This window comes from Octopus bimaculoides, chromosome 9 (genome assembly GCF_001194135.2).
Source record: "Octopus bimaculoides isolate UCB-OBI-ISO-001 chromosome 9, ASM119413v2, whole genome shotgun sequence".
In the NCBI taxonomy this organism is placed as follows: Eukaryota; Metazoa; Mollusca; class Cephalopoda; order Octopoda; family Octopodidae; genus Octopus; species Octopus bimaculoides.
The window spans coordinates 90,801,633-90,811,825 of NC_068989.1; the positions used below are offsets into that span (position 1 = coordinate 90,801,633).

The 10,193-nt window shown below is 38.1% G+C and overlaps 1 protein-coding gene across 10 annotated transcripts in view; it reads left to right on the top strand.

Moving 5' to 3' along the window:
- LOC106868309 (A-kinase anchor protein 9) overlaps positions 1–10,193 on the top strand; it is a 351,276-nt gene that overhangs the window by 295,410 nt on the left and 45,673 nt on the right. For 8 of the 10 annotated variants that reach the window (XM_052970882.1, XM_052970887.1, XM_052970885.1 and 5 more), the window contains one exon: positions 6,375–6,536. In XM_052970882.1, coding sequence (XP_052826842.1) covers positions 6,375–6,536 — 162 coding nt within the window. The remainder of the gene's footprint in view (positions 1–6,374; positions 6,537–10,193) is intronic. The other 2 variants (XM_052970883.1, XM_052970888.1) reach the window with 1 other exon arrangement.

Below are 10,193 nucleotides of genomic sequence, written 5' to 3' on the forward strand. Positions count from 1 at the left end.
AGGGTTAAAAATACTAACACCACTTGTATTTATTGTATACATATTATTATTGTTATTTTTATTTTTATTGTTATTATTATTTATGTTCTGAGTTCCAATCCCAATGAGGTTAGCTTTGCCTTTCATACTGTCAGGGTTGATAAAATAAGGTATTAGTCATTTACTGGGGTTGATGGCATCAACTAATTTCCTTCCTTAAATTAGAAATAATAATAATAATAATAATAATAATAATAATAATGATAATAATAATAATGATAATGATAATGATAATAATAATAATGATAATGATAATAATAATAATGATAATAATTTTCCTTCCTATCATAGGCAAAAGGCGTGAAATTTCAGAGGAAGGCGTACATTGATAACACTGGGGGCTGTGCTCAACTGGTATTTATTCCATTGACCCCGAAAGCATAAACAGTAAATAAGTACCAGTTGAGCACAGGTGCCAATGTAATCAACCTACCTTCTCCCCCAAAATTTCAGGTCTTATGCGTAGAATAGAAAGGATTATTATTATCATTATTATTATTATTATTATTATTATTAGTAGTAGTAGTAGTAGTAATTGTGGTAGTAGTAATAGTAGTAGTAGTTGTAGTAGCAGTAGTTGTAGTAGCATCAGCTGCTGCAATAATCAGATGGTGGATGTGCAGAATTGTTAAGGTGCAAGAACAATTTCTTGTGATATTTGTTTTGGTTATTTATGATTTGAGTTCAAATTCTGTTGGGGTCCAAATCTGCTTTTTACCCTTCTGGGTCTCAATAAAATAAAATACTACTTAGGTACTTTAAATTAATTTAACCAACTGTCTTCTATTCTCCTGAGATTTCTAGGCTTGAGCCTAATTAAGCAATTAAGTTACAGGTGATCCAAAGGTATGACCATCCCATTTAGTTTCCTGTATATGTAGAACACGATTGTTTGGTATGTCCTTCATTTTTTTAAAGACAGTAGAGGATGATTTAAGAAAGATTTGATTACTATTTCTAGCCTTAAGTGAACAGAGGTAACCACCACATTTACTCAGGTACAAGTCACATCCCTAACTTAGTATTAAATCTTGGTACAAAATTTTTCCCCTTCATAGTCCTAGCTTTGCTCCATTTATGAGTCGCGTCCCAGTTTTTTTCCAGTTAAGATCAAATATAGAATATTGTGACTTACAGATGTGATTCAGTGTCGAAAAGCAAAAGCTTCCCATATTTATATTGGGGTATATATACTCTATGGTATACCATCTGCCATGCATTATGTTATATATGCATCTACATGTGTGTGTGTGTGTGCATACACATATGTATATGTGTACATGCATAGTGCATGTGTGCACATACATTCAGATAATTTACTACATTTTGTTGTTTCCTGTAATCTTATTCTGCCATTGCATTTATTGCATATGCATCGTGTTGTACTTCATTGCATCTTGTACTCTGTTATATCATATTGTACTCTATTGCATTGTGCTGTACTCCATTTGCATCATGTTCCATTCTATTTGCATTGTGTTGTCCCCATTTGCATTTTGTTGTTAATCAGTTGCATCATGTGGTACTCCACCACATCATGTTGTACTCTATCACATCATGTTGTACTCTATCGCATCATGTTGTACTCTATCACATCATGTTGTACTCCACCACATCATGTTGTACTCTATCGCATCATGTTGTACTCTATCGCATCATGTTTTCATTGCATCATACTGTACTCTCTCATGCCATGCTATCTTCATCACATCACGTTGTTATCTTTTGCATCATGTATTTCATTGAATTATGTTATATGCCATTGTATTAAGCTGCACTCCATTACATCAGGTTGTACTCTATTGCATTAGGTTGTACTCCATTGCATCATGCTGTACTCTACTGTACCATGTAATGCATTGCATTGCATTGTACTCCATTGCATCATGTATGTTCCAGCATTCCATTGCATCATGTGACTTTTCATCTTCCTGTTGCAACACATTTCCACCAACACATTCCAGTTGTCTCTCGCCATAATTCCCCTCCAACCCCCCCCCCCTCGTACATTTCTCCTATGTGACCCCCCCCTGCTTCCTTACAATCTTTTCATTTCCATAAGCAATCATTAGCCCAACCCCAATAAAAGTGACACTTCCTCAGTCACTCACCCTGTTAGAGATAGCAGTCATTCTCTGTCAAATGACACTCTACTGTCTGAAAAACAATGGAAGGACACATGGGATGTAGGGTCCAAAATACATAATATAGATGGACTGTTCTCAAATAAAGACAGGATGGTCATAGCTGGAATGTCTAGGATTGTAGATCTGCTGCATCTGGTCTGACTTGGGACAAAACAACAACAAGAAGGGCAAAACCAATGAGAGCTCTTCTCTGTCATTGCTTGACCTGCAAGAAATAGCAGAGAAATCTCCTTTAAATCAAACCCTATTGTTTAAAAAAAGGAAGGACATACTGATAATGTAGTCCTTGGTACACTATGCCTGAACAAACAATGGGATAATCATGACTAGAATGTCTTTGATTGACCGTGGTTGATCTGGGGTCAGTCAGCTAGGAAAACAGAAGCAGCAGTAGTCTCAGGAGCAGTTATTATATACTCCCCCCTCACTCGTCTCCCTCATTCCCCTCTGTAATGAGTCATCACCACTGTCTTGGAGAAAAAGAACCAAAGTTCTTAAGACAATGGCAGAATCAGCTGATAAGAGTTCCAACTGGAAATGGACAAAGACGAACAGCAGTGAATTTTGAACGACATAATTTACCTGACACTCACCTGCGCTCTTAGTCTGCACTGATCCCAACACCAAGGTACCTAGGCTCTGGAGGACCTCCAGCACCCAGAAGAGTTGCAATGCAGACAATAGCATAGAATGTAGGGACAGAATGGTATTCAGGAGTCATGACATGGAAGCAAACTGGTTCTTATGTAGTGTAACGAGTTCAGGGCCAAAACATTTGTATGGGGTGGGGGTGATTCTTTGAAGACCTCTGCTGTTCAGCTCTCCCAGGAGTTTCTTTCTACCAATGGTGTTGGTATTAATTAACCCTTTAGCATTCTGCATTACTCTATGAAATTTAAGGTTTATTTATTTGCCTTGTTTTAAATTAATCATGCATTATCGTATACCATTTCAATGGTATGATTGTGTAGCTTTTGAATGACATTGTAGAGTAGGTATGCAAAGCCAGATCTGGCCAGTCGAAACAGGTAGTATATTTGAGCCAGATAGAACCTGTTTGAATATCAAAGAGCCAATGCTGTTCCAAAATTGATATTCTAGAAAATATGAGAAAGACAGAAAAGGTTGGTGGAAGTTAGTGGTAGGAAATTACAAAGCATTTTGTTTAAATTGAAAAAAAAAAAAATACTATTTACTGTTTTGTTATTTTTTTATTGTCTTTGTATTATATATTTTATTTCTTTTGTGTTTGTCGATGCAAATTGTATTGTTTTCTTGCATTTTGTATTTTATATATTTTTTGTTTACATTCTACAGATAAATTGTCTTTTCTTCTTATAAATGTTGTTGTTGTTGTTATACTGAAGACTGTGTGAATTGAGAGATTCGTCAGCGCATTGAACAAAACACCTTGTGGTATTTACTGCTGTTGATATTCTCAGTTTCAATCCCATTGATGTTAGTTTTGCTTTTGGTCCCCTTGGAGTTTGATAAAATAAAATGCCAGTCAAGTCCTAGGACCGGTGGTTTCAACTAATGCCCCCCCCCCCCGCCTCAAAATTGCTGTCTTTGTATCTAAACCAGGCATAAGAATAACAACAATAATAATGGTTTCAAAAGTTAACACAAGGCCAGCAATTTTGGGAGGGAGTGGGTAAGTCGACTACATTCACCCCAGTGCGTAACAGGTACTTATTTTATCAACCCTGGGAAAAATGAAAGATAAAGTCAACCTCGGCAGAATTTGACCTCAGAGTGTGAAGATGGACAAAGTGCTGCTAAGCATTTAGCCCAGCATGCTTACGATTCTGTCATCCTTTTTAGTGGAAGCACAAGGCCTCAAATTTTGGGGAAGGGATTAAGTCGATTACGTCGACCCCAGTGCGTAGCTGGTATTTATTTAATCGACCCTGAAAGGATGAAAGGCAAAGTTGACCCTGGCAGAATTTGAACTTGGAATGTAGTGGCAGATGAAATACCGCTAAGCATTTCACCTGGCGTGCTAATGATTCTGCTAGCTTGCCACCTGAGCAACAATAATAATAATAAATTATTATTATTATTGAAGTTGGTGAACTGGCACAATTGTTGGAGTGTCCGAAAAATTATTTTACAGTTTTTGTTTCAGCTTTGAGTTCAAATCCAACTAGGTCAACTTTGTCAATCATCCTCTTGGGGTTGATGAAATAAAGTACCCAAGATGTACTGGGGTCAATTGAATTGCTGTATTTAGGAGACTTAGGTCTGAACCAAACCCTGGAACCCATATAGCCCTAGCTTAGCCTGGTTTCTATGGCATGTATATGTCTGAGATTATAACACTCCCCCTGAACGGGATGCCAGTCCATTGCAGGTTTAACTTTCCCCACTCTTGCTGGAACTCGCATACAGCTGAGCAAACTGGAGCAACATGAAATTAAGTGTTTTGCTCAAGAACACATTAAACCACACAGTCTGGGAATTGAAACTGCGATTTTGTGATTGTGAGTTTAATACCTAAACCACTAGACCATGTACCCTCACTAGAATTGTTGGCCTGGCACCTAAATTAGAAACTGCTACCGCTGTTTCCACACTGATGACCACCGCTACCACTATTAGTACTAGCATGTTGGACATCAGAATTAGTTGTGTGGTAAGCAAATGTTTTTACGCTCCAAATTCCGTTCTCTCTGAGGGTGAACTGTGTCTTTCATGTTTCCTGGCTCAGTGAAATAAGCACCAATCAGGATGTGGGTTTGGTAAACTCTACCACATCCCTCCCTCTATGCCTCCCCTAGCCTCTCATCCCTCCCACTTGTCTCCATTTCTTACGTCTGCTCTTGTTTGAAAAAGAAATCTTTTTGGACCCATAGAACACAAGACCACAACATGCCTGGCCTTAAAATTGAACCATTGACCCCGTGGTTCTCAGCCCAATGCTCTAACCTCTCAACAACACGCCTTCATCTGTCAATGCCCAGGGTCACCATTTGCAACTGGCTGTAAAAACTAACTGCCCTTTGGTGTATCATGATAACCCAGGGTTAGGTGTGAGATGCCCCAGAATTTCCGCAGCGTTGCTGACCCCCCCTCACCACCTCGCAACTATTTTGTAAATTCTGTCTTGTTTTTATGTTGTTGTTGTTATCTATTAATGTATTGTTTGTGTTATTGTTGTTCTACCCTTCCCCCCACCACCGTGTTGATCCCTTTTAATCCACTGCTGTATCTTATGTTGATGTTTTCCTTTATATTTCATCTTGGGCCCTTTTAGCTAGTAAAAGAAGGTATTATTATCATTATTATTATTGTTGTTGTTATTGTAATTAATACAGCTGTGTATTGTTGTTCTTTATTTTATCAAATAATTTGTTTACACAACTGTATTGTGTTACAGTGTCTGTGTGTATGTGTGAAAGAGAGAGTGTGTTTGTGTAGCAGCATAAATGCATGTTTGGGCTTAAGAAATACCAGTCCTATACCACTGGTTTCATATAGTTCCACATGTTTATAGTGGTCCCTGTTAATCTACAGCTGGGTTATTGCTGGTTGAAATAATTACAGAGAAGCATTTTGTTTCTTAAAGACATCCTTTGATTCCATGGTGATGGTGGTGGTGGTAGGTATACATTCTTATACAGTTTTGGTTGTATGTTTGTGCGTGTATGTTTGTAAAATGTTTGTGTGCATATAAGTACGTATGAATATGTATGTGCATGTGCACACATGTTTGTACATACTTGTATACATACACGCATGTCTTATATCATAAATACACACATGTACACACATACAATAATGTTTCTATTCATTTTTAACCCACTTTGGTGGATTCAAATCTGAATGTCTGATTGTTGTTGTTTTTTGCCCTCAGAGATCACCTCCACTTTTCGGACAATTTGTGTTCACAATTTACTCAATCCACTGGTTGGCTGGTGTAATGGGACTTCATGAGACCTTGATGTTTCGACCTCATTGTGTGTCTCCTCAGCCAAAGCTACTGCATCAGTCCAATGAATGTAACAAGAGCCCAAACTCAGCAAAGGGTGGAGGTGTTCTCTGATGATGAAAAACAACAGCAATAAAATATTCATATTCGAAACTGCTAGAATATATTGAGAATGAATAGATATGTTGTTGTTTGGAAGCTCGCTGTTCTGCACACACACCATGAATATATGTGGATTGATTTCTCTGATTTTGTAGGCCAAATTACAGGAAGACTTCGACACAGTTCAAGAGATGCTGGAAGGCAAAGACAAGGAAATTGATGAACTGACCAAAGAGATCTCGGAACTACGGTCTCAAGTGGACAACAGTGATGTTGTGGTCAGTGACAAATTGGATGATGTTGTGTCTGAGCTCGTGGTATGTTGTGCATGCATGTCAGGCGAATGAAGCCCCTCTTTTTTTCTCTCTCTCCAACCCACCACCCAACATTTTTAACCATTCTTCACCAACCAACCATTCTTACCATTACTTCTATCATCATTGCTACCCTATTATTTAACACATTTCTACCCCAACCCACAGTAGATATAGTTTTAACCAGGGCTATGGAGTTAAAACAAAAAACTTCAACTCCGACTCCTCTACTATTGGCACCTCCGACTCCAATTCTGACTCCTCTTTACGTAATTAATTGATTGTGGTCTACATATCTCATAAAGCATATGCATACGCTTGTACTTTGAGTAGGCCTTCGTGTTATAACTGGTTTATATTAAAGAATAAAGATATTGTGAGTCGGAGTCAGTATGGTTTTACCGACTCTGACTCCAGCTACCCCTTAATTGTCTCTGACTCCTTGACTCCAACTCCATGACTCCGACTCCACAGCCCTGGTTTTAACCAATAATCTGGATGCATGGATTGAGTACTTAATTCTCAGTACCTGGGATTGAACTCTTGTCTGCTGAAGTTAATTTTCTATTAGAGAAGACTAAGCCACTCTCTCTCTCTCTCTCTCTCTCTCTCTCTCTCTCCCCCCTTCTGTTTCTTTACCTAGCTTTCTTTCTTTTTCTCTACTTTTCTCTTTCTTTTTCTGTCTATATCTTCCTTCTCTTCTTTCTTTATCTCACCCCCCCTCCAGCTTCTCTCTCTTTTAACAAGCCAAATGTCAACAAGTTAAATGAAATCAATATAGAAAAATTATATACATCATAATACGAAAACTAAAAGAAGCAGCACATATGCTAGGACACAACAACTTCCTAAGCAGACTGAGTGCAGATATGAACAGCATATAAGAACTGGTATTCAGGAAGGATAGGCATGTGGTTCATGAAAGACTTGAAACAAACAATCTTATATGTTTGACAATGATTCTCATTTACATGTGATATCTAAACAAGGTCGTACATACACACACACACACACACACACACACACATGATGGGCTTCTTTCAGTTTCTGTCTGCCAAATACACATAAATGATTAAATATTTGTGAAAGAGGAGAACAAGTGCCTAGGCATAACAAGCATCTCAAATCATATATATTAGTCTTATTATTATTCTTTCACAGATATATATCAGCTAAATCGGAAACCTGAAATAGTCCCATAGCACCTGTCTCAGTTACGAGTTTGGAACCCTGAGAATCCATTGTAGCACTTACCCAGCAGACCTATTTGTTTAGATCACTAGTGAACTAAACCCCAATATTCTGTATAAATAATTAAATAATAGAAATGAATAAATGCATTCTATCCTTATGCTAGGTGAGAAACCATCATCGTGGCTGGTTTACGATATCCCATGACTCCATCTCACTTTCACTCTTGGTATAATGATCCTAACTCTTTTCTGGGGGAAGAGTATAGTCGATTAAAAGAATCCCCGTTACTCATGGCTCTGAGGTTCAGAAGCTCACTTGGTAATGACGTGGTTGTGGGTTCATCCCCATTACCTAGTACCTCATGGCAAGTGTCTTCTACTGTAACCATGGGCTGACCGAAGCCTTGTGAGTAAAATTCATGATGGGAAACTAGAAAGAAGCTCATTCTATGTGTGCATCTCCCTGTCTTGGCATTGTGTGTTAATTGTAAACAAACTTCACTGTCATGCAAGTAGTGTGTCCTACATTGATGATCTTTCATGGAAAACATGTCTGGACAGGAAGAAACAATTGAGGGTTGGTGACAGGAAAAGCATCCAGCCATTAGAAAAGTCTCTAAATCCATTTTATGCAATAGTCATCCCCCCTGCCTAATCATTATTGTTCCAATCCCCCTCCCCTGCCCCTCTCCTGTATTTTATTTTCTTTCCATCTTGCTTTTGGCTTTTTTTTTTGTGGTGTTGGTAGTGGTGGTAGTGTTGGCAGTGTTGTGGTGAGGAAAGCATGATATTTTTTTCTTCTGTTTGTTTTGTTTACTTTTATCATCACCATGACGATCATCATGATCATCACCACTAGCACCATCATCATTATCATCATCATTGTCACTATAATCATCAACATCATCATCACTATAATCAACATCATCGTCACTATCATCAACATCATCATCACTATCTCATCAACATCAGCAAAGCTATCATCATCATCATCGTCATAGCAAGCTGGCAGAATCCCTTAGAGTGTTGGGGGAAAATGTTATGCAGTCCTTTATTTTTGGCTTTTTAGCTTCTAAGTTCAGATCCCACAAAAGGTTAACTTGTGTCTTTTACCCTTCCAAAACTCTTAACATAAAATACCAGTCAAGGACTGCAATTGGTGTCAGCAACTGAGACCCTCCCCTTAACAGTGCTGGCCTTGTGCCAAAATTCAAAAACCATTATTATGAAGTGGCTGTGGGGTAAGTAGCTTGTTTCCCTACCACATGGTTCTGGATTCAGTCCCACTGCATGGCACCTTGGGCAAGTGTCTTCTACTGTAGCCTCAGTGAGTGGATTTGTTCCTTTAATAGAAAGGATTATTATTATTATTATTATTATTGGGTGGTGGAAATGCGGTGAGCTGGCAGAATCATTAGCACCCTAGACAAAATGCTTAGCTGCATTTTGCCCATTGCTATGTCCCGAGTTCAAATTTCGCCAAGGTCAACTTTGCCTTTCATTTTTTTGGGCTCGATTAAATAAGTACCAGTGACGCACTGGGGTCGATATACTGGATTTAATCCCTTCCCCCAAATTTGAGGCCTTGTACCTCCGGTAGGAAGGATTATTATTATTGGGTTGGCTTCCTCACAGTTTTCATCTTCCAAATTTACTCCCATGGCATTTGTTGCCAAGGGCTACAGTAGAAGCCACTTGCTGAAGGTGCTGTACCGTGTGACTGAACCCAAAATCTCATGGCTGCGTAGCAAACTTCTTAACCACACAGTCCTGCCTTGAAATATTTTTTAAACATTGCAAACAAAAACTGTAATTAGCAGGGTTTGAACTGGGACCCAAGGGATTTGTATTTTGGGTGGGTTTGAACTTGCTATCATTTGGTAACTATAGACACATCATCTCATATTTATTTCTATTTTTGAAGTCTTCTTTTTCCTTTTGGTTTTGGTTATTTTTCATATTTTGTTCAATTTGCATTTTAGTTTTAAAACCCCAGGTGTGTGTGTGTGTGTGTCTGTTTGTGTGATGATGTTGGTTGAAGTGTTTGTAGGTGTGTGTGTGTGGATAAGGAGTAATGGGTGGAGTTACGTTTGTGTGTATGTCTCTGTGTTCATCAATACGAGGTTGTGTTGTGTGTGAGTGTATCATAGCCATCTTATGGTTGTTTTTCTATACTGTACCTGCACAGCATCTTGCCACTTGTCTCAATATATATATATATATATATATATATATACAAATATAGGGTAAATCATCATCATCGTTTAACGTCCGCTTTCCATGCTAGCATGGGTTTAATTTATTAATAAATTAATAATTAATAATTTTTACCAAGTAGTTCGGTGTGTAAGAAACCATTATCGGTAAAGAACTTATTTAAAAAGTTCTTTCAAATTTATAAACATAATTAAGGGATCAGTAACAGTTGCTTCACCACATACCAAAATTTAGAAATAGCAGTTAAAGT